At 39.4% G+C, this 25389-nt stretch overlaps 2 protein-coding genes across 4 annotated transcripts; both read right to left on the reverse strand.

Moving 5' to 3' along the window:
- Nucleotides 1-1562: 1562 nt before the first annotated feature.
- On the reverse strand, nt 1563-15465 carry Htatsf1 (HIV-1 Tat specific factor 1). Of its 3 annotated transcripts, none has more exons than XM_004862332.3 (10): nt 15245-15465; nt 14829-15059; nt 12946-13126; nt 12543-12590; nt 11951-12105; nt 9768-9931; nt 8312-8411; nt 4694-4783; nt 3596-3733; nt 1563-3093 (listed from the first exon to the last, which is right to left on the reverse strand). In XM_004862332.3, exons 2-10 carry the CDS (start codon nt 15012-15014, stop codon nt 1891-1893), a joined length of 2265 nt encoding a protein of 754 aa, XP_004862389.2. In that variant the 5' UTR covers nt 15015-15059; nt 15245-15465; the 3' UTR covers nt 1563-1890. The 3 variants fall into 3 exon arrangements, with proteins under 3 accessions (XP_004862389.2, XP_012934154.2, XP_012934153.2); XM_013078700.3 differs by having other exon boundaries at nt 12946-13096; nt 15245-15463; XM_013078699.3 differs by lacking the exon at nt 15245-15465 and having other exon boundaries at nt 14829-15204.
- Nucleotides 15466-19397: 3932 nt separating this feature from the next.
- Brs3 (bombesin receptor subtype 3) lies at nt 19398-25094 on the reverse strand. Its single transcript, XM_004862353.3, has 3 exons — nt 24477-25094; nt 22619-22970; nt 19398-21242 (listed from the first exon to the last, which is right to left on the reverse strand). The coding sequence occupies exons 1-3, from the start codon at nt 24902-24904 to the stop codon at nt 20829-20831; spliced, it is 1194 nt and encodes a 397-aa protein (XP_004862410.1). The 5' UTR covers nt 24905-25094; the 3' UTR covers nt 19398-20828.
- Between the last annotated feature and the right edge of the window lie 295 nt (nt 25095-25389).

Genomic DNA, 25389 nt, shown 5'->3' on the forward strand with positions numbered 1-25389 from the left:
CAGGACCAGTGAAACCTGATCATGAAGTACAGATGGCTATGTATGAGTGCTTTGTTGCTTCATTTCTATCACCTCATAAGTTATTTACCATCTTACAGCTGTTTGACTTTCACTTCCAGTGTTTATATGAAAAAAGTATTTGTTATCAACCGATTAAAGAGCAGGGGGGAAAGAGGTCAGAATATAGAACAGCAATCTCATAATCAAAACACCTCTCTCCCTCTCTCTCACACACACACTCACACACACAAATACCTGCCAGGGTTGGCAATGCTTTTTAACAATGCAGCCCCCCAAAGAGTGAGTTTACTACTTCTTGAAATGAATTTCCCATCTCCAAATGACCTTGAGTTACTACTAAATAATGGTTAATACCTGAAACACTAGATATAGTCGAGATTGTGGATTTCCAAAATTATACATTTTAATGTAAAGAATGAAATGGCCTCCTTCTCATGGCTGTAGAACATGTTGTACAGTTGCGTCCCAACCACTGAGTGCAGAAGGTAAAGGATTCTTTCATTTAGAAAGCCAAATTCTCCAATAAATCAGTGTTAAATGATTATCTTTGAATGGAACACTGTATCAGTGTTAAATGATTATCTTTCAATGGAACACTATTTTGGTTTGGAGTTTCTCTTTACATAACTTTTTTCACCTTTGATCATTCATACCTGGTAAAAATTCTGAAGATTTTAAGAAATCCTGGACACTGACTAAAAAATTCTAACAAAAATGGACTTGAAGTATAGCAACTCTTTGCTGTCTGAACAGGGCAATGATTACACTTACAGACACTATAATGGAGGAGCAGCACCAATTCAGTTTAAGCTTCTAATTTATAAGAATAACTTCCTACTGCGACACCATCAGTAAATTCACCAATACTGAATATGGAAAGCACAATAAAAAAGACCCACATTTTATTGGACTATCCAACTTTGCATAACAGTAGGTCCTGAGACTCTAAAACAAACAAACAAAAATGAAGTGTGTGCTTAAGGGATTCAGGAATTGCCCCAAAGTGTACATGGGAAGTTATATAATGTATATGCATACCTTTCTCTGGGGGGAGGGCTCGTAACTTTGATCAACTTCTAAAGGGGCACAAAGAGGCTAATAGTATGTGCAAGAATTATCATTTCTATATTTTCAATAACTGAAGTTGTGGACCACAGGAAGTTTATTTTTATATATCTAAGTCAGTTTTAATGGAAGGAGGGTAGGAAAGAAAACAATAAATAATTTGAAAGAATTGCAAATTTCCTTTATGAGTTAAGGAACATGTTCTGGTTTAGAGTGATGAAATGGGGACAGAAGTTGTAACACAAATTGGAAATAAGGGGACTCTAAGGGATTATTTAAAATGAAATTTAGCTGAGCAGAGCACCTGTAATCCCAGCACTTGGGCAGCCGAGGCAGGAGGATTGCCACGAGTTTGAGGCCAGCATAGGCTACACAGTGAGTTCAAGGCCGGCCTGAACTACATAGTGAGATTCTGTCTTAAAAAACAAACAAATGAAAAAAAAAAACAAATAAAATGAAATTTAACTCAAATCCAATTTTCAGTTTCTGCACATTACCAACTTTTATTTTTGAGTATCACAAACTTCAATCAGAATACTTTTAAAAATATTATTCTGCATGCATTTAACAAGTTTGACAAAAAGACAAGTATCCAGTTTATTTGCATTATAACAGCTTTAACCGAACAGCCAATTAACATACATTTAAAATCATCAGGAACAGGAGACAATGAAAAAACTGATGCGTTAATCTGATGGCGGCATTCTACCACTACGCACATGTTCATTTAACACTACTAGCAACAACTCTGAAGCATAGGCAAATGGAGTTGGGAAACTCACCCTAGAAAGCAAGGTTAGGAGATTAGATATCATCATCACTGTCGTCATCACTGCTGAGAAAAAGGCTGCTGCCTGTGGACAGTAGCCCCTCTTCCTTCACATTCTCCAGAGTCCCCCTCTCATCAGAATCATCAAATATCTTCTCAATGGAACTCTCCTCCTCATCAAACTTCTCAAGGGAGTTGTCGTCTTCGAACAACTTTTCATCTACATCTTCTCCTTCTTTTCCATCTGCATCTTCCTTATCTTCCTTTTCATCGGAGTCTTCAAACAGCTTTTCATCTGTGTCATCTTCCTCTTTTACGTCGGCATCTTCATGCCATTTTCCATCTACATCTTCTTCGTCCTCTTTCTCATCTGACTCATCATCAAAAACCTTTTCATATGTTTCCTCTTCATCCTTTTCGTCTGACTCTTCATCAAACTCTCTCTCGGAGTCTTCCATATCTAACACTCTTTCGGAGCCTTCAAATTCTGAGTTGTCTGTGTCATTTTCTTCTAACTCTCTGTCAAGAAGGTTTTCAGGAAACTCCTTGTCAGAGCCATCCTCATCAAAATCTTGTTTGACACCATTTTCTTCTAATTCTTTTTCAGAGCTGTTTTCAGAGCTGTTTTCAGACTGTTTTTCCAAGCAGTCTTCGTCAGATTCTTTCTCAGAGTCGTCCTCTTCCGATTCTTTTTGGGGGCTGCTCTCCCCTTTGGACTCCTTGTCGGCATCATCAACTTCAGACTTGTTGGCAAGGCTGCTCTCTTCATCACCTTTTTTGAGTCTCTTCTTAGATTCTCTTTTGGAGCCATTCTTTTTCAATTCTTTTCCAGGACTACCCTCTTCAAACTCCTTTTCAGGGCAGTCTCCTCCAGCCTCTCTCTCAGGGCAGCCCTCTTCAGATTCTTTTTCAGGGCAGTCATCTTTGCTCTCTTTTTCAAGCTCACCTTCTTTAGTATCTTCTTCATAAGCATCTTCTTCAAATTCTCCTCCATCTTCTGTCTTTTCAAACTTCTTCTCATCAATAGGTTCTTCAAATACCATTCCAGTTTCAGCTTCTTGAGCATTCATTTTCAGTGTGCTTGGGCCCTCTGAAAAATGCCTCATTCTAGAAGGCCCTGCCATTTCTGAAGCACTGACAGAATCGGAACGCCGAAGGCCTCTGTTGGCCTCAGGAGTACTGAGGAATGCCTCCCATCCTTTCAGCCTTTCCTCCCTTTCTCTTGCAGTCTCCTCCACCTGTGGATAAGTATAGTCTGCCATTAAAATGAGTTTTAGACAAAAAGAAGCAATAATCTCAGTATTTCTAATTCTGAAGAAAGTACCCTGAGTTTATTAGGAAGCTTTTCTTAGGAAACACAAGCAATTACCTGTTTTCAGTTCTCAAAACTTTACATCTTGCTGACCTGAACTATCATGTAATTAAATGCAAACAGCACAATACTGCAGAAATGCCTCATTTCTTATCAAATTAATATTTGAGCTCTGTACAACATAGAATGGAAGACAAACACTTTGGTTTAATGTGTTCTTATCTCAATTCTGAGCAAATCTCAGAATTTCAGACTAATCAACTAAAAGACTGAAACATTTTTCTTTTTATCCCCTGAATGCAAAGTATTATTTAAAAGAAGTATAGTTACACTAAACAAACTGAAATTCAAAACTTCTGAAGGACTGCTAGATCAGTGTTTGCTGGTAATGAAATAATTCATGAGCTCCTGACAATTGCAGAATTTACCTGATAATCTGTAGTCCCATCCCACGGCTGGGCAGTGATCTGACGGCCACCAAACCACCTTCCATCAAGGGTTTGAATGCAATGATCAGCTTCCTCTGGATCCCTAAAGGACACCGAGGCCACACCATCGGGGTGCCTCTAGAAAGACAAGAATGAATAATAAGATTAAAAGTAAAACACATATTTGATAAAGTAGTTAAGGAGCAGTGGTCTCTTAGATACAGTGAAGTAAAAGACTTTATGAAGTCTTTGTTCCCAGCCAGTAACATGCAGTCAGCTGCTTCTTTAGCTTCACCTTATCTATAAGAACCAAGCACAATGTCTTTGAACACATTTCTGGTGACAACAATATCTAATGAGAGGCAAGGGAGTATAATTGTTAACAGTGAAAACTCTGAGTCAGATTTGCCCAGGATTTGAATCCTGGCTCTGTCAGTTATCAGTGCCATGAACCTCGAGCAAAGTACTCTATCTTAAAGTATCAGTTTCTTCATCTGTGAAGCAGGTAGAGTAGGTCATTACCTACCAAGAGGAGTTGTGAGGATTAAATGAGGTAACAGGTAAAGTAGCTTGTAATATACCAGCAATAAATGGTGACTTAATTACTGTGTCAATTTCAGAAGTAAAAGAGGGATAAGAAGTGGAAATACGCAGGAGACTATTTTTGCCAACTGTTCCAAATACGAAGGAGAATAATTCACACAGAGGAAAAGGTGGGCAAATAGGGAACCATAAAGCCTCATACATTTTTTCATTTGCTTTCTTTGACTTGATCACATACTCTAGAGCAGTGATGGTGAACCTTTTAGACCTTTCAATGATATAAACAGCCTGCTGTGGCATGGCTGCCATAGGTTTGTCACCACTGCCCTAGAGTAATGAAGGGAAATGAGTAAGGCGTACCAAATCTATCAAAGCCTTGACCTGTATACCATGTTCATGTAATTACTGCCGACAGACAACTACCATCAAATAGACCTACTGTATAAAAACATTAAATCCAAAATTCAGGGTGTAATGGTGTCTGATAATCACTTATTCAGCTAGAAGAAGCATGTTAATTGCTTTAGGATTCTTTTGTCTGCATCATCAACTTACATCAAACAGAAGGAGCTTCTTAATTTGTCCAAACTTTGAACACTCTACTCGAAGGTCATCTCTGATCTCATTCAGCACCAATGGATCATCCTGCACAAAGAAAAATGATTAAAATGGAATTGGCCCCTTTTTAATTTCAAAGAATCAAATTTCTTATGCTGGCAAATCAACAAATTAAAAAAAGAAAGGTTTCACTTAAGGCTGGTTATGTTTGTCTGTGGTTTACAAAATTAAAAGAAAAATCAAAATCAAATGAAGTTAGACTACTATGGCCACTACTACTAGTATATGTCTGCCCCACTCTAAGACTAAGGAAATGGACAAAAATGGCAGACAGCAGAAGGCTCTACAGTGGCAAAGGAAAAGGGAAGTGGGACTCGAAATGCCCAAGAAACAGAAACTTTGGGTAGAAGTCCTGTGGCACACATTCATCAGAGCCTGCTAATTCCCGTTCTGTGTGGGCATCATAATCATACTTATTTTGCTGTGTTGTAGAAAGATTTCATTTACAGAAATTGTGTAATAGAGAGAGGTATGTCCTTTTCATTGACTAAGTGTGCTAAGATTATTTTGCATACTTCCAAGAGTCTACTTCAATTCACAGGGTAAACTTTGCAAGGATTCGGTTTGACTTCTCACCTGCCATACTGCAACAGAACCACATACCACACAAAATATTAAGCATACAGTAAAACACATTCTTGCAGTTGCTTTCTTATAAATAAAAAGGGAATTAAGAACATTCAAGCATTGCTGTTTCTAGTGGTTTGCAGTTCAGGTAGACTCTCCTTCCCATAGCAAAAGTATTTAAGATTCCCAGTAGGGACTGACGAACCTTTTCTAAGTCTCATTACATAAAAATAGCTCAGAAAAATATTATCAACTTGAATTTTAACTACTAATAAATACAAATGTATGAATTTTATTGATGTCAACTTATACTTTCTAGGAAACAATTTGGTGTATCTTCCTTACAGGTTTTCTCACCAACTAAAGAAGAACTACAATGAACTACCAAGAAGTGGCTTTAACCCTAAATTTCTCTCAAAAAGCTAAAATAAACAACTTGTAAATATCAAAATCAGATTTAAAATAAAAAATATAAAATCCTACTCATTTGCACAAATCTGAGACTTCTGAAATGACAGCTGGCAGATTAAATTTCCCCACTTATAAAATTTAATGTTGGAGAAGCCCATTCATTTTACAAGAACAAGTAGAACTGAGAAAAGTGGGGAGAGAAGCATAAATATCTTGGTATTCATACAGTGGCTTCTGGTGGTGTGTGTTTGGTTAACTCCTACAGGATAATGCGCTTTCTGAAAGCTGCATCTTTGTTTTGATTAATCTTACGCACACCCCAGAATTTTATTACAGTCAACAATCAAGGGGAATAAAGGTTCTATCAAAAGTAAATAGGGATCACTTCTAAACATTTGCCAAAATTTGGATTTACGTGTGATTTTATTAGGGCACGGGGAAGAAGGGCATCACCTTTATTTCTATCCCAACATATCAGCACTCTTCTCCTCTTAGAAGATACTGATTCTCAGCCTAAGTCTTCCCAGATCTCCATCTCATTTATGTCAGCTTAGAAAACTAATACATTACATTGCTGTGTAGTATCCTTACGCTAAATGATAATATTCCCCTCCATTTGGAAGATTCTTTTAACTAAGTTACATGTAGCAATTTTCTGAAGACTAGACTTTGCAAGTAATATGTCTGAGATTAAAATCAGCTTCATGCATTCCAACTTTCTGCAGTTAACTCTCAGAATTTTATCCAGGGTGGTATTTTGTTTTCCATGGAAGAAATAAACCATGTTTCTCATGCCTTTCAAATTTGAACTTATGCTGGCTAAGCTGGTAGACACTGACCGACCACATGCGGTTACTGAGCACATGAAATGTGGCTAGTCCAAACTGAGGTGTGTTCTACATGCGAAATGCAGCCCAGATTTTGAAGATCTAGTACCAAAGGAAAAAAATAATCCAGCTCATTACATAATGAAATTATACTATTTTAGATACACTGGGCTAAATGAAATTCATCATTAAAACTAATTAGTTTCATGTTAAATTTTTATTAAGGCTACAGAAAAACTTGAGAGTACACATGTGCTTTACATTGTATTTCTATTTCTATTTTCTATTTGACAGTGCTGCTACACACAAAGAGAAATGTATCTCTGCATCTGAGATTTGATTCTTTATCTCTTGTTATTCAGATTTGGCAGGAAAGGCATTTTAAATAAGGCTTTGAAGTGAAAACTGAAGATCTTCTGAAATTACATTAAAAATATTATCCTTCACTATTTTGATATCACAGAGTGTTTTTAGGTATACTGCTTCTAGTATAGTTAACTATTTGGTATAAAAATATACTTCACCTCCCTAAATCTGACTTCTGGTAGCCCAACTGAAAATTCATGTGTTTTCAATGGAAAAGCTCAATGCTGGTATCTGTCCTGTAGGTTCCTATAAGTCTTTGGTCAAATCCGACAGTCCCCAAAATAGTGCAAGGAAAGAAGGCTTTCATGTTGAACCTTTCTACTGAGTTATGGCTATACCAGTACTGTTGAATACTTTCTGCGATGACAGAAACTTTATATGTCTGTATTATTCAATACAACAGCTACTAGCTACAGGTGGCTAGTACAACTGAGGAACTGAATTTTTAATTTTATATAATTTTAAGTAAGTAATTGTGGCTACAGTCTACCACACAGGATAGCACAAGGTTATACTAGTATACTTTGAGACATCAAGCAACTTTATAAATAGACCAACTATTTCAACAAAGTGACTACAAAACTGATTCCACAGGTGGACAATAAACCCTGTCTTATCACAATTCAGAGAGAGGAAGCTCAAGTGTCCATTTGGGATTCTTAAGTGGACTAAAATGATACTGCCATTTTGATACTATTTACAAACCATGCACAAAAGCAACAAGGTGCTCATGTAGTAAGCAGAGTTTTTCCATTAATGATTGTGCCAATCTATACCAGCAGACACAGATACAGCAGAAGCAGAATGCAACACAAGGTAATATCCCTTAAACTTTAGTAGGTAGATTTTCTTCCTTTAGTCACTTTTAGTTGCTGTTCTACAAACTTTACATGGAGATTAAGTACTACAACGCCCTAATAGCTACTAAAACGTTTTGTAAAAATGAAGTCCTGAAAAACAATCCCCATTATTTAAACATTAGAGGCTTAATTTCATGAAGCTAACGTTTAAGGATCAAACCTTTAGGAAGAAAGTGAAGTTTTCATTTTCAAGTGTGAAACCGGTATCTTTCCACCAAAATCCACAAGCTGTTCCCATCAATCTTAATAATGACATTTTTTAACAATATCCCATACCAGGCAGCTGTGTTTTGGGCCACAGTATGCATATGAAACAGTCTTACCTAGCATACAATTATGGTAAAAGAATGTCGGGTGAAACAAAAGGAATTCCAAAACTTAAATTCAATCATGCCTCTATTTTCCTTCTTTGCCTACTACACAAACAACCTAGAATGTGATGGCAAAGATGGGGCAGAGCAACTTTAGGCACCTTTGAAAGAAAGGACATTGGCATCTCTATCCTTTAGGGCACGATTTCCTACCTCAAAATCTGTGGGGTGAAACATATTTTTGAGGATGACAACTCGCTCATGACGCATTCGGGATGGTCCGGCTCTCCTCTCAGGTCTCCAATCCAACTGCCTAAAGCAATGAAACAGCAACAAGAAACTGAATTGTTTCAGACTTGGTGGTGAGAAAGGGAGTTGTTAATATACTGTTTTACAGAGTATTTAATAATGATAACTATTTGAGTCTAAAACAGTAATGTATATTTCAGTCACAGTTCCATTCCCAGAACCTTCTGAAATATAAAAACACTGGGTCCTGGGGAGGGGGGGAAAACCCAGTGTATCTGAACTCCTCAGCATATATTTTTTTTCAGAATAACTCATAAAAACGTTGCAAAGAGACTCTTAAAAACTGCTAATTACTTAATATTTATGACTCTCTAGGAAGACAGTCATTCATCCCTCTGTATTCATGGAGCATATGTTCCAGGACCCTCTCTAGATATCAAAATCTGCAAACATTCAAGTACCTGGTATAAAAAGGTGAAGTATTTGCATATATCCTACAAACATCTTTCCATATACGGTATATTAAATCACCTCTAGATTAATTATAATACCTCATATGATATAAATCCAATGTAAATGTAGCTTTTACAGGGCTTTGTTTAGGGGAGGACAAAAGTGAATCTTTAGTACAGATATAATTTTTTAAAAATATTTTCCATTTATGGTGGGCTCAGTCTAGATGTGGTGCCCATGGATATGAAAGGCTGATTGTACTTTGAGGCCAAAAATTAGTTTCTAGGCATCGTTATCATTATAAAGAACAAACTGCACCAAAATATATAAAAGTTATCTGTTCTTTGTTATAATCTTAGATTTTACTACAACCACTTATAAAAATGTGTGGATATATTAACTAATCTTGTAAAAACTACGGGACATCACAACTCAACATTTTATGATCATTTTATCTTAAGAATAACGTTAGAAGTATTACAGAATTCACTCTGATGAAAGAATCATTATGACTTTTTAAAAACTAGCATATTTCAAAGTCTGTTGAATAACAAAATGGATGAACAGAAACCTGATGACATTACATATATATTACACCATCAGTCATTGATAAATCCTATCATTTCTGATTTCTGCTAACAAACTTGGCTATACAATTTAGCTCCGAGGATAGCTGATTACAATCCACACTGAAAATGAACTAGTGGTTCTGGTATGTAAGCCTGATCTTATCTAATTTGATATTCAACATTTTCCAATGAGAAGGCTTCTCTTAGCTCAAGTTAAGCACCCTGTAAACACGTGAGAAAAATACCACCACTGCCAAATCAACCCATCACACAGATTACTGATGATCCCTATCTAATGAAATCTTTTAAAATAATTTGTAGAAATATCTGATGGCACTAGGTAGCTATTAACAAAAGTATACTCATATAACTTTTTAAACAGGAAAAAAATTACAAACTTTTGTTGCACAGACAGTTTCTTCTTATAGTCTTTGCACTTCTTTTTCTTCTTGGAGGCATCATATTCTCCCTTCAGTTGAAACTTTGCCACCTCGACATGTAATTTGTAGCCTCTAATTTCATCTTCATCCAAAAGTTTCAATGCAAGTTCCACAGATTCTCTCTTTACAAAGATAAAGTAAAATACAACCAGTAATTTACACACTGAAATGAAACTTAAGGAATCATTGCTTTTAAATAATGACAACTACTTACTTTGGGATAAGGAATTCTAGAATGAAATTAAGAAATCTGCATTTGATGGGCCAGGGATTTAGCTCAGTGGTTCCGCCGCCTGCCTCGCAAGCAGAAGGTCCCGAGTTTGATTCTCGGTAGCAAAAAAAAAAAAAAGAAACTTGCATTTGAAATAGCTGTCCCTAACCAGCTTTGTGAACTCAGGCTAACCTCAAGTTTTCTGAGACTCAATTTCTTCATCTGGAACTGAAAAACAATTGAATAGTAATATCTTTCTTCATAGGGCCCCTGACAAAATTAAATGAAATAATGCATGGGAAGGAGAGGGACTAGCATATAGTTGGTATTCATCAAATTAGATTATTAGGTAATTTTGCCCGTGAAGCCCCAATTTCTCGTCTGCAGAGTAAGGCAAGCAGACTCATAAGCTTTCTGAGGTTCATGCTAGTTTTAAAATCCTATTAATACTTTTACTTAAAATATTAGATGACTCAAGGAATTGGGAATAGTATAGCCAGACTTCATCTGCTTTACCAAATAAGTCTGTAATACACTGACAAGTGGAAGATAATTACTTGATAGCTTATACATTAAACACATTTATGGATTCTGAGTCTTACACAAAGGGGGAAGTTATCAGCCTCCCCCTCAACAGAATCAAAAGATCTGAGAGTCTGAGGAAAACACAAAAGGACAACTAAACTCAGCTGTTCAATCCAATATGAATCCTGGAACAATTAACTGTATTTTTTTCTGGAACTCAATTTACTGGCTTGACAATCTTGTACCTTTATGGGCTCTAAATTGTACATATGAAGATTCTCAAAATTCTTTTTTCTTTAAAAACTTAAAAATTCAATCAAATCCCCTAAATCAGTTCACAGATGTTTAGTAATCCTTGCAGAACCTGTGAAACACCTGCATCTCCATACATTGGAACATTATAAAAGCACCTTCCTAAAATGGTCATGCTTATGTTCTATGCCCATCATGTTTACAAACCAGGTCAAAAACCTATCTCTGCAAAAGCTGTCAGCTTGACCCTACCACCTTCTGATCCCACTGCAATAATGAATACTTACAACACATCTGTGGTGTTTGCACTGCTTTGCAATTGTGATTTTACTTTGTAATTATTTTCAGGTTCAACGACAAATGTACATGTCTTCATCATGTCCCTTTCTTTCAAACCAGACAATGCAGAAAGTACGCTCCTAAGATAGAAGGTGTTCCAGAAATGATAGCTGCCTTTGGCTCTGAGTGAGCTTTCCCTGTGTAATTTGTAGTATGAGGACTATACAAAGTTCTGCAAATTTCTGTTTATTAATTTTTGGTTTTTCACTCTCCTCTCCCCTTCAAAAAAAAGATTTTAAAGCAGTAAGCATAAGCTATCATCTCATTCATGGATTAATTTAAGGGTCAGAAAAGTCCTTTTATTTATAAAGAGACAGTGAATAGTTTAGGCTTTGTGGACCACAAACCTCAAAGTCTATGCTGCAACTACACAACTCTGCAGAGGAAGCACAATAACAGCTGCTGACAAATACCTGCGTGAACAAGGGTGGCTGTGTTCCAATACAAATTTATTTACAAAAACAAGTAATAGGCCTGAGTTTGCTAAGCCCTAATCTAATTTACTTCAATGAACAAACAAAATGCCATTGACTTTTGTTTTTGTTGGATTTTTTAAATGTTTTCTCAACTGACTGCATGCACTGATAAAGATCTTTGCAGTGGGAATTTTTTTAAGATAAAAGAAGCACGTCTGTCACATACTTAGTGGGTAACCTTACCAATGCAATATACACAGGTACCATCTGAAATTTCAGTTTTCTTTGTATCCTGTTTTGAATAATTCTGAGCATAGACTACCATCTATAAAAGAGTACACCCCTGGATCCTGAGTTAAAAATAAAGATAGAAGAAACTATGTGACCATATGACTAACCTTCAAATAACAACAAAGCCCATCTCCTTTAAGATTTCCTTGGTTATCTTTGTAAAGTTTGACTTTAAATTCTTCTGTTTGAGGATCTCTCATAATAATACCAAACTTAGACATGAGCTGTATAAATTCATCCACTGTAATGTCTGGAGGCAAACCTGCAATTATCAAAAATATTTTTTAAATAGTTATATAGGTGAGAAGTACTTAATATTCTATAATTGAAAATCAGCAATTTAGGGGAGTAGAGGCAAATGAAGGCAAAAATTTCACACCTATAAAACTGACTATCATTCCTGTTTTTATAAATTCAAAAATACATTAAGATCATACTTTGCTTAGACCTCAGGGCCTTTTAGGGCCAGAGGTTACCTAAACCAGGCAAAAAAGATGGCGTCCAAAACTATATACCCTTAAATTTTCTTAGTTGTATAATAGACAAATTTATCAGTAACATAAATAGCTGAACCAAAACAACAACAAAAACAACACTGATAAAAATGTGCTTTAGAGAAACTGAAAACTAAAAATCACTTGTCAAAATTTCAACATCAAATATTTCCAAGTCTAACTTTGCTTAAAAAAGTATACATACCAGACACATAAACATTTGTATTTCTGTCTTCTTCAACATGAAACCATCCTGAAAATGAAATCAAAAAATAAAATGCTTGCAAGAAAAGAGTCACCTTACTAAATCTTGATTTTGTGGCAGTTTTCTTGAAACTTTTACGAACTTTCCTCTTCCCTTAGAAGATTAAGCCAAAGTAACTCAAATCACTACCTAGATTTCAAAGTATTTGAACCTTTTGAGAGTTTTCGGACCCTATCTGAAAACAAAGCTGGCCAGTATATCTCGATTTTAACTTAATAACACTAACCTTAAATAAAAATTCATCTTCGTATCCCTTCCAAGCTACTATCTTCTCTAGAAACTAACGATACGTCCACACACTCATATTTTCTACACTCATATTTTCTAAGCTGGAACCACTTGCCTGATTCACCCTTTCTTTTCTCTCCCTTCTTTCTGGGTTCAGTGGGTTCCGGGGTTTTTCCTTGTGGAAGATCTTTTGCAGTCCTCATACTGGTATCTGGGACGTGTGCAGTAGAACTAGATGCACCATCACTACAGAAGCCATAATTAGCCTGGTAGGTAGCAATGAAATCTTCAGTGATCTACACAAGACAGTTAGCACACACACACAGAAATTCAGTAATTTCTGCCCATAAGAAGTTTAGATTGTGTTATGTTACGACATATTCGGCAATACAACTTAACACGGGAGATTTTCTACAGACAACAGCTGTAATAATTAAAGTATAAATGCAAGAATACTCATTTATACTGAAAACTATATATAAACTGATAAAAATAAGCCATAGTTACTTAGAATATCAAAGCAAAAGGCTGAAACAGCATTAAATCATTTTAAGTGATGTTGGTACTTTTTTTTTTAGCTATTTCCCTTATAAATTACTACTTCTCTACAGTATACTTTACTGAGACTACAAATACATAAAACAAAAGTAGTATCAGAGAACAGTAAAACTGCATAAAAACCAAAAGCCAACAATCTAACTACAGAACCCACTTTTTTATTGTATAGATGCACAAATATGTATGTACACCAAGTATTTAAATATGAGTATGCAGAGCACACAGCACGCAACTTTGATTTTGTGTATAAAAAAGTGGGGCTACAACTGAAAAACAAAATGTTCATTTAACTATCACAAACTAAATTACATTATCATTTAGTCTCAGAACTATTTAGGAACAAGTGCAATTCATGTGTCTCCCCAGGTTTTGAGAGAAAGGCATTATTGCACAATGAGAAAAATGTAGTTTTCTCATCATACTAATTAAATCGTAGGCACATATAGAAATAGGAAAAATCTGAAACTCAGTCTGAAGACGTATGGACTTCAATGACATAAAAAGATAAGAGCCTGATATTACTCTCTTATAAAACTATTGTTTAAAGTACTCAGACGGTAGAAGAAACCAAATCTTTGCCTGCTGGCGTTACCAGTACAGAAGTTAGTTACTAGTAAATTTTAAGAATTTGTAGAGGTTGGGATATATATAAATCCAAAATGAGAAAGCAAAGTTGAAATAAAGAATTTTTAAAGTAACAGTCCAATCACACAATGGGGACATGTTTTGTTTTACTGGCCTGCACGTCCGTGTGCTGTTAGTATCCTTTGATACTGATGCTCTTATAAGACTGACATTAACATGGTACTTTTACCGCGAAGTGTACGAAACCAAGTTTAACACTAGTTATTTTACCTCCACACTAAAATCATACACTGAACAATTTCCAAGTACTCCAAACAAACGTACACAAGTCTTTTTCACTCATCTTTTGTGCATCGCTAGTCACATTCCTGTGTTTATGCGGCTCAAACATATATGCCCCTGGACAACATTTAGTAGGAAAGTAAAGCAAAATGCAAAGAAAGTTAAATCAACAAAGATATCGTGCTCACTTTGGCAGCACATATAACAAGACATATAAAGAGCTACTTAATCAACAAGCTGTATTTTGCACATAGTACACAAGATAGATATCTGAACTCCTGGGATAATTTTAGCTACTGAGACGAAATTACTAAATCTGGTATTTTTCCCCTTTGCAATAAAAAGCAGTCATCAATGTGAAAAACTGTGACCTTCACAGAAAAAATAAATAAGGCACGAAGAAAACAACTTAAGACACCGCCTTGAAGATTTTCGCTCCTTTACACATCGGTTCTGCACAAACAACAAGACACCAACCCCAGAGGGCTCGGATCAAGGACCTCAGCAAAGCAAACGTGAAAGGAGTGCCCCATCAGGTGGAAGGCTCCGCAATGGAGCCTGTGCCACTCTTACCTTGGGGAACCAAGCCTTCTTGTCCAGGTCCCATTCGTAGGGGGTGTCAGCAGCCTGCTGCCCGAAAGACTCGGTTTCCTCACTGGGATCATTCTCGGTATCACTGTCTTTGGTGTCTCCGTACAATTCTTGCATTCGCAACTGCTCGTCAAACTCGTCGTTCTTATTTAAGTTGCTGCCGCTCATGTTTCCCACCTAGCAGGGCTCAGACGCGCAGAGGCCGAGGTGACGCTGAAGGGGAGCAGAGAAAGGGAGGTCAGCCGAGCTCTGCTCGCGCCCTGCCGCCCCCCGCCCGGCCCGACTCCCCGCGGGGCTGCAGCAGTCCCAGGGAAGTCGCAGCTGCACCGCCTCGCACCGCCCCGAGCTCCGCCCGTCCGCGGGCCGCACGCGCCCGCCTCAGCCGCGCCGCCGCCCACCTGACTCGCTCCGCCGGGCTTCCGCGCCGCCGCTCGGTTCAGGGCGCAGCGGGAGCGCGCACGCGCGCAGCCGCCGACGACGACCCGGTCTGAGGTGTCTGAGGCGACTGTGGCTCCCGCCGGAACGTCAGTAAAAGATTTGAAAACGAAGCCTCGCTCAGGCTTACGCAGTCACCATTGTCGGCGCGTCGCGACGTCGCGGATCGCGTCGCCACGCCCACAAATGGCGTCAAAAGGCGCCGACGCAGACCTGCGGCCTCGAGGCCCGAGGGCGGGGCGCTAGGGGGCGCGCTGCTGCCGAGCGTCCACGCCCACCGATGCCCGCGTCGTGACAGGTCGCGGCCCACGGGCACCCGTTACATCCCAGGGTCTTGGGCTTGGTCGGGTCCCAGATAGAGGAGGCTGGGTTTGGCCCTGGCGGTGGCCCTAAGGAAGGCGTGGGAATATTACCATGCAGCGGGCGCCGGACGTGTGTCGCGGCGGCTGCCATTTTGGGAAAGTGGGTAGGGCGGGCAGGAACAGTTTCCCTGCTGGGAGAAAACGACGCACCTCCTCCGCCCGAAGGCCCCTCCCCTGCGCGGAGACCGGGTCTTTTACTTACTTTGAAATGATTATCCTAGGCTAGACACCTGCTCTCGTTCATTTTGGTAGCCTAAGCACCTGGCACGGGGTCTGGTGTCTAGTGCGGGGCGAATGAATGAATTGAACTAATGATCTCACCTCCCTCCTTTATCGATCTGGTACCTTCCTCAGGCTGGAGTTCGATTGTGTGGAAGGGAGGTAGGGGCAGCCATTGCCTGGCATTGTATCTCAGGATTCGCAGGGGCTCTGGCCTCAGACTTGAGGCTTACATGCAAACATACCAGTGTAAACACCAGCGTTAGTGTATAACTGACTCCATTTCTTTGTCTTTTAGAAAGACACAGCATGCTTCTCTAAACAGATTCTCCAACCCCAGAAATTGCACCCTGCTAAAAGTGAAGAGGTCCGCATTTTTGATTCGGCGGATATTTACTGAGCCCCTACTAAGCGCCAGGCACTGTATGAGGATCTGGTGACAGGCGTCAGCGAGACAGACACAGCCCGGGGGAACAGGATGGTTGGCAAATGATATGATAGGAAAAGTGCGGTATGCTGGAGAGGAGTGGTACTCAAACTTTTTGGTCTCAGCACCCCTTTACACTCAAAAACTTGACCCTAAAGAGCTTTTTTTGTATGTGTATTATATTTATTGGTATTTGTTGCTCTAATATAAATGTTGCCATTTAAAATATTCATTAAAAATAACAAACTATTACAGTATGTGAAAACATTAATATCATAACCCAGACTTGAGAGTGGGAAAAGCTCCCCAGAAATTATTTCTGTTTAGCTGGGTGTAGTGGTACACATCCGTAATCTCAGCACTCAGGAGGCTGAAGCAGGAGGATCACTTCGAGTTCGAGGCTGGCCTGGGCTACATAGCGAGACACTGTCTCAAAGAAAAAAAAAAAGAAAAGAAATTGTATTCCAGTAACCTTTGCATACAAACAGTGGTGAAGTTCAGGTTCTAGAAAATCCAGGCTCCCAACATACCATCTGCGTGAATTAGTTTTCGAGTGTAACAATGGTTTTTAAATAAATAGTAGTTGGGGCTTGTTTTTGTTTTCAATTACATTTTTTTCATAAAGTTCTTGTTTTGGTAGGGACTGTTGGAAAACTGAATTTGCATGCATTCTTATAACAGGAGATTTGTTAGGCTCATTTAAACATTGTTAAATGTTTCTTCCTGAATCCAAAAATTATAGACAGCTGTTTCAGCAACATGTTGCTGGCCTCCCAATTCATTTCTGAGTGAGTTGATAGCATAGGTGATAATACATACCTCATCCTACAGCACATGAAGATCTGACTGCCTGCTCTACCACAGCCCCCTTCCAAGCAGGTGACCAAAGAGCTTTCTTATGCCTAGGTCCCATGTCACCCAGCCACTCAAAGGCTGCCTGGAAGCCTGTGGAGTGACCTGTCACAGTAATGTTACTTTAATGGATTTGACTAAGGTCCAATAAGAGCCTCTCCTGGGATGTTAGAGCGTGAAACAGATGTGCATGGCCAGAGTAGAACAGGGCAGGGGGACACACATAGGGAAGATAAAAGGCAGGACAGGGACGGCCTACTATGGAGAAGGCCCAGAGGCAAAAGGAGCAACCAAAGCGATATCAAGAGGGCCACGAGTCACCATAGTAATGGAGCAGTGGCATCGGGAGCCAGGCATACTTGTTGTACCTGCCATGCCATTTTTTGTCTGAGACACCTGAAAGTTGCATTTTGATAATGCTTTGCTGTATGAAGCCTGGTCTCTGTTTGTATTAGTAAAATAACTCCCTAGTAACTGGGATGATCTCTTGGTAATTCCTAGTAACTGGAAGCATCTCTGTCTTTGTAAGCTATGTTTTCAAGATTGTGTGCAATGTACAAAAACATTCAAGGTAGCAAAAAGGGAGACTAGCGGTGGTGGTGAACCTATGGCACACGTGCTACAGCAGGCTTCTTGTTATCACTGAAAGCTCTAAAAGGTTCGCCATAGCTGCTGTAGAGGCAGGGGAGGGTTCCTGAAACCCCTAGGACACATTGTAGATGGGCTGCATGAGAGATTACTGGTCCTAGGCAGAGGAGCCAATGGAAGTCCAATCAGCCAACTTCACTCTGAAGAGCTGCTTCATTCTTCTCTATTTGACTCGGTGAGGGGTCATCTGGGTTGTAATCCTGGTCTAACAGGCCCTGGCTTTCTTGGTGGATAAAATATATTAACCTACCGAAGCAGAGACTGCTGGGCTGAAGAAGTCACCTATCTGCCCAAGAAAGTCTTTCTGAGGTATTACGGAACTATATCAAATTCGATTTTTTGTTTTTTGGGTTTTTTTTTTGGTACCAGGGATCGAACTCGGGACCTTGTGCTTGTGAGGCAGGTGGCAGAACCACTGAGCTAAATCTCTGGCCCCTCAAATTCGATTTTTAAATAGCCTCTTCAAGCCAATTCTTTACAAGAATATTCTTGTCTCCACATCCTGTCATCTGAAGATTTCGTAGAAATAAATGCAACTCCTGACAAAAAGACTGATGGTTGGGTGCTGTGACGCATGCCTGTAATTCCCAGCTACTGGGAAGGCTGAGGCAGGAAGCTCACAAATTTTCACCCAGCCCTGGCAACTTAGCGAGAGGAGATTGTCTCACAGTAAAACTTTAAAAGGGGTGGGCTAGGGATTTAGCCGCCTGCCTTGCAAGTGCAAGGTCCCAAGTTCGATCCCTGGTACCAGAAAAAAAATTTTTAAAAGGGGTGGGGAGGTACCTCAGTGTCAGAGCAGTTGCCTAGCATGAGCAAGGACCTGGGTTTGATCCCCAGCACTGAAAACAAACAAAAAACAAAAAAAGGTCACAAACCAAAATCTGACAAGATCCTTCACCTAAGATGGTTAAAATTGCAGAAATTCTTTAAAACCAAATTTGCTATTCACAACAGGCATGCCAGTGTTAACTTCCCTCACTTTTCAATGTCAGTGGTGGAGACTCTCCTGCTGGCTATGTTTTGGGCTATAGCTAACTTTGTGACTCTGTTTTATAGTGTACTATTATGGTCTGTATCCAAAATCCTGGGCATGGGAAGACCCTGAGCAAAATTGAGACTTATGAACAATTTATTTCATCTCCTATATTCACCACTATACCCCTGTAGGAAATCTCCTGTAGAAAGCTCCCATTTCTGGTACCACAATAAGCAGTATGCAAGAGATTGTGGCCTACTGATAAGATTAGTCCTGACAAGGATAATCTGTTAAAAGAGAGACACCCCCTCCAAAATAGTCAAAACACAGCCGCAAATTTTAACCCCAGTTCTCTAGGTGTGGATGGACGCAGGCTGGAGCCCTATGAAACCGTTTTGGGATTCTTTTTATATCAGGTCCCTACGTCTCTTAGGGATTATTAACTGCTAATGAGCCTTCTTAGTTTTTGTAACCTGGGATTTTAACAAGTTATTTCTAAAATGTTATGCTTAGGAGAGTAAAGATATAACACTTACTCAGAGTAAGGAAAATGGTAAAAATATTTTAGAGTTCCGTGACTTGAAAATAGCTTAAGTTTTGGCATTAAAATGGATTCTTAGTTATAACTGCCAGAAATGTTGATTTTAGAAAATAAGGTTACACAGAGGCACTTGAAACTTTATTTCATGTTTATTTGTTTTCTCCCACTTATTACAATGCCTACTTTAAAACAACATTAATACAATCCCAGCACCCCACTTTAAGTAAACCAATTTTACAGATTTAAAGTCTAGTGTTAATATTATATACCCCCCTTTGAGCCACATCATTAACAAAAGTTCACAACCACACAAGCCATTTAAAGAAAGCTCACAACTGTCAAAGCACATTCACATACCAAGTTTCTAAAAATACAAATTTGACTATCTATAGTGCCAGACATAAGCTTTGATTTGCTCCAAGAATATGTTTTCTGAAACCACAAGTCTAAATCTGACAAGTCTATTGACACAGTTTTTAATATGACAGTTATTAACAAGCTTATTGGGTTAGCAATATGAGCAGAGGACAGAAAATCAGAGCCTTCCATCTGATTTCCAGGGACAGAGGTTAGTTAGGTCACACTCATACAGGACTTAGGCGCCCATCATATTTACTAAAGTCAAGCAGGAAGATGAGCTGATGACGATTGCACACCTAGGTGGTAAGGATTTCATGTGGCACTTCTGCAGGTTTTCAGAAAGAGGGCACTACTTAACCAAAAGAAATGACTTTCCTTAAAGAACGAATCTCAGACGCTGGCAGGTACAGATTTTCCCACAGGGGCCCTGTGGGGCCCTCAATGACACCATAAATGTGGCCACTTATTCTGCCTGTGGGTAAGGCGGTTCTCAACAATATCTGTGCAAAGTAGCTCTGCCCAGTTCTTAATCAATGCAGTTCTAGGCAGAACTACATGAAGTCGGGAAGTGTTGACCCAGTGAGGCAATCACCCTGCCCCAGATCCTTATTCAATACTTGATCCTCACCGGCTCCCAAACATTTTGATTTAAACTGCAGATTTAGTTATAATGGAATAGAGATTAACGGGAAAGGGCAGTCACTTATTCTTTAAGAGAACTGTGTAAGAGATGTTTTATCTTTTTGATCTCCTTTTCCTATACAAAGTATAATCCCTAGATTCACACCACATAAGAAACACAAACACACTCCAATGACAAAGGAGTCTATGAGCAGTTAGAAGCATGAGAGATGTGATGGAAATAAATTAGATTTTTATGTTTCATCTTGTTTATTTCTTTCCTCCTCTTCAGTCTCCCTTAGAGCTCACTGGCATATACAAACATGTCTTCCTATACTTCGGGGGCTTCAATTTAGTTAGAAAGCCCCATAGCATCACTGTACTTTGAAGGAAATCATGGTTCATCTGTTACTTATATGGATCCTTAGCTCCTAAGACTTTGACACAGTCCACAAACAAGAAAACAACAACCACACACCTGTGCACAGTTTAGAGCTAGATACACACACTGGGAGGAAAAACACCGTTTTTAATGGGAAAGCTAGACGCTGTCCTCTTCGTTCTTCACAGCACACTCAGTGATCAAGGCCACACTAATCTCAGAGATGTGTGCACTCCCAGTGCCGGGGACCCTTCCCACCACAGCCAGGTTGTTAAGAGGGGTTGCAGCAAGAGGAGGCTCGGGCCGCTTTCCCTTGCAGCAGAACAGCTGAGCTTTAAAATGCTCCTGGAAGGTTTTGCTCAGCCAGTAGAGTGCAAAGGGATTTACGCAAGAATTACTGAAAGCCAGAATCCGAGAGAAAATGGTGACAATGAAATGTACAGAAGAGGGGTCTGCATGGGTTTCAGAAGTGAATGAGTGGTGGAGATACAGGAGGTGATTCGGCAACCAGCAGAGAGCAAACAGAGCCACCAGCACCAACACCGTTTTGGCAATTCTTTTCCGGGATTCAATCTACAGGAGGGAAGAAAACGACACACACACAAATCATTTCATTGGCAGAGATTTGTCAAAGCCATTCTCCAGATCTCCACAGAAATTTACAGCTGACAGCTTGGTCTCCCTTGGAGCGTGTGCTTGTCAGCTATCGGCTGGGACGAGCAGAAGTCAGCCTGTGGCTACACAACACAGCCAATTAATTGGCATGGTAACCCATGATCTTGGTCTGATTAACTCTAATTCCAAGACCTCCTACCACCCCCTGGATTTGTCATATGCTAGGATGTCTCCAACTCCAGGAATGGTGTGAAATTCCCAGCAACTTAATTTAATTCAAAAGAGAGACGCTGTACAAACTGCTTTCACTGCATCCACAGAGGCTGACTAGGGGAGAATAGCTATCTGGGGATTATGAAAGTTGTCAAGTTGGTATTAGAAATTGTTTTAAGGTCTGGGGGTGTAGCTCAGTGATAAAGCACTTGCCTAGAGTGTGCAAGCCTTGGGTTCAATCCCTAGCACTGCAAAAAATTGCTTATGAACTATAAGAATTCTAACCACATATCAAAGGAATACAAAGCAAATATGCTGTCTTTCATACATAAGAATAATCCTGCCCATATCTGGCACTAAAGAAAAAAAGAACCAGGTTAAGTGAAGATAAAGCCTGTGGTCTCAGACAGAACAAAGATGACAACTTTAACTTCCTATGTGCCACTGTGGCATTAACTGAATGGAATAGCTCTGCAGAAAGGCACAGCTCTCTGTCCTGAGCAGGGGTGAAACGGAATACCCTCTCGCTTTGTCCCTCTGAATCTGTTTTAGCAACACTCCCTTTATTCCAATTATTCTCCTGTCATAGGCAATCCACCCCCCTCAGTTTGCCCGCCCGTGTGCAAGTGGGTTGCACTAAATAATATTATAGTTCTTGCTAGCTCTACCATCCTGTGCATTTCTATTATTATGTTATATTTTCTGAAATAAAAGATGTTTTGCTTTATAGTCTCACCTTATGCAATGTTCCTTACTATTCCACAAGATAAATAATTTTTACTGCTCCCAAACCTCGGGCATCCCCTCTTTAATAACAGTAGTCCCACCATTTATGGAATGCTTACTCTGCTCCAGAAACCGTGCAGCACATTATCTGTATCATCTAGTCCTCATCTTCATTTTATAGATAAGGAAACTGAGGCTCAGAGAGGTTACATAACTTGCTCAAGATTGCTCAGCTAGTATATGTGGCATTAAAACCAGAGCCCATGGTGTTAACAAAAATTCTACACTGATATTGTATTTATACACAGATAAATACATAGTCACTCACTATGCAAAAGTAGGAATTTCAGTTCTAAAGTCTAACTGTATTTGTATGAGTATCAATTAATACATACCTGCTTGCGGGCGTGGCTTTGTTCCTCAGTCGGTATGTTCAATGTGCTTTTGTAAAGAGTCCTAGCAATCAAAGAGTAATAGACAGAAATAATCGAGAGTGGAATAATGTAGAACACTAAGAAGCTCAGCAGAGAATGTATTTCCTGCAAGAGCTTCTCAGAGATGGGATAAGAGGCACACAATTCAAATGTCCTATTTTTGTTGGAATCTCGTAAAGTGTATACATTTGAAAATACAGCCTCTGGCAGAGCAAATATCATGGACACGATCCAGACGCAGCCAGCTTTTGCATAGGTCTTCAGGATGGCATTGGAGGGCTGTCGCTCAAGTGGCTTCACAACTGCTTTATATCTGGAAGCACACAATCAAAAGCAAAGGTCAAAATACACACCAAAATTGTCACCCAGTTCTACCTCCTACCACATGTGTTTAATCCAATCAACATTAACCAGCTAGAATAGGTTAGGGTTTTAAAGGCACATAATACACCCCAAGGCTTTTTGTTTATCTTAATTGGCTTTTTCTTTATTCACTCCTATGAGATATTGGAGATTTTCAATTTTATAATTTAATGTACACATCCTCTGTTTAGGCATAATTTTTTCAGCACAATTTCATGTGTGATTGAGAGTAATTTGCCACTTCTATGTTACTTTAGGTGTTCGAAAAGTCTCTTTTTGTATAAGTCACTCACGCTAAACGGAATTAACTCTCCTTTCCTCATGAGTGAGCAGCCTTCGATCTTCCTAGAAAAGAATTCCAGGGTTTCGCAGCAGTGAACAGGAGAGGGTTAATTTCTTCCCCGTTCACAAGTGCTACTTTGCTGCCCAAGCTGATTGATCTGTGAGATTTCGGGCAAGGCAAAGATAAAATCGTAGCTCCATACCCCTGCAAAGATGCCTCGGCATCGGACAAATCCCCCTTCAAGCCTACAGCCTTTACAAAAGTCTGCCCCGTCAAAGCAAAAATTCAAAAAAGACACAGGGAAACCCTTCTCTCCACTCAGATTCCACAGTCTGAATAAGCTGTTCCTTCTAACACTGCCAGGCATTGATTACTTACAGGCTTTTAAAAGCATCATTTTCAACATTTGGAGCCTCAATTTTTTTTCATGCTTTCACAGTTAGGAACACAAAAATACACAGTACTTAGATTGAAAATATCCTAACAGTCCAAACACCCTGATGGCAAGAGGTTTTTTACACGCCCTAGCCATAGAACTTTAAAAGTCAATCAGGATTAATTTATCTCTCCGGAAACGATAGTGACACTGAACGCCTATAGAGAAAACAAATGGAATTAAGTGATGACATTACACCGAGTTACCAGGGAGCTGAAAACCTCACCGTTTTGCTGCCATTAGCTAATTTGATGAATTTCAAATAGATTAGATGCATGTTATCTCTTTACCATCCTTCTGGTATACGATAATGCAAATGTGGTTAATTTCACACCTATGCCAATGTTTTCATGTTGACAATATTGTGCCACTAGGCTGCACTAATGTATAAAGCATGGATTTTTTTTTCTTTTACACCTGCAACAATTTGCTTTACTTAATAAGCTGGAGGGAAAATAAAAACCCCGTTTGGTACCCTTTCAAGCAAACAATTACACTTGAATGAAAAGACATTTTCCCCTAAAGCATATATTTTCAACCTCTCCTTAAATGCTAATGCAGAAATTTCAACGTTTTTACACTAACTTTGAATTAAAATGCCACCGGATTTCCAATCTTACATCCCCGTTTCACAGTGTGAGAAAAGCAGAATAGTAGCCAGGAAATGCTAAGTACAAGCTTTCCTTTCTTTTTTCCTAATTTCACATCCTAGGAAATATAAAAGAAAAAAGACTCACCTGTCAGCACTGAGAATCGTTAGCGTGAACACAGACACTCCAACAGAAGTGAGCCGGATGAAAGAGAGCACCTTACAACCGATTCTCCCGAACAGCCATCCCTCTGCAAGGTAGTGGGTTGCATCCACCGGCACACAAGTCAGCAGAAGTAAAAGATCTCCAAAAGCCAGGCTAGTGATGAAAATATTTGGAACAGTTTGCATGGATTTTGTCTTGAAAAAGACTTTGATGAGAATAGCATTTCCGAGGATGCCCACTGAAATGATCACAGCATAAGTGATGTAGATGGCACACAGTGCTTCTATTCCTGGAGAGTTGTCTCCGGTCCACCCTTTATTTGTGGTATCATTGGAAATGACAGAGCTTGATGATTCTGTGTCATTTGTAATTGAAGTCTGATTAGGTGATTGAGGCTGCCTTTGAGACATTCTCCTGGAGAATGTGTCTTCAGTATTTTCTTCTGTTCAAATGTGGCTGATTGTCACGTCTAATGCCTACGTCTAGTAGTGGGGTGGTGTTAGGAGAGGAGAGCAGCACAGACTGCAAAGAAAATCTAAGACATCCACATGCTCCTGTGCTTCAGTTGCTCTGTGTCTCCCAGCATGCTTGGCTAAGCGCTTACAGATCTGGCACTGAAGGTGGGAGGTGGAGGATGGAGGAGTTTGTCTTATTGGCATGCCTGTGACATAATAGGTGGGAGGGGGCTAAGGAAATGCTCTGCAGTTGCTTATTCTACCCTGGTGGGCAGCCCCTTGACTCATTATCCCCATTAAATCATCTTATTGTTTATTAGAACCACCCTGACTTCAGACCCACCCAGAATTTTTTTATAAAAATTTTTGAAATTTTTTCGCCCCCCCCCCCCCCCCGTTCACCCTCTACAACCACCTAGGAGTCTAATGCATTTTCTTTC

This window comes from Heterocephalus glaber, unplaced genomic scaffold, assembly GCF_053883595.1.
Source record: "Heterocephalus glaber isolate CG9 unplaced genomic scaffold, H.glaber_assembly_v1.0 deba00001764, whole genome shotgun sequence".
Lineage (NCBI taxonomy): Eukaryota > Metazoa > Chordata > Mammalia > Rodentia > Bathyergidae > Heterocephalus > Heterocephalus glaber.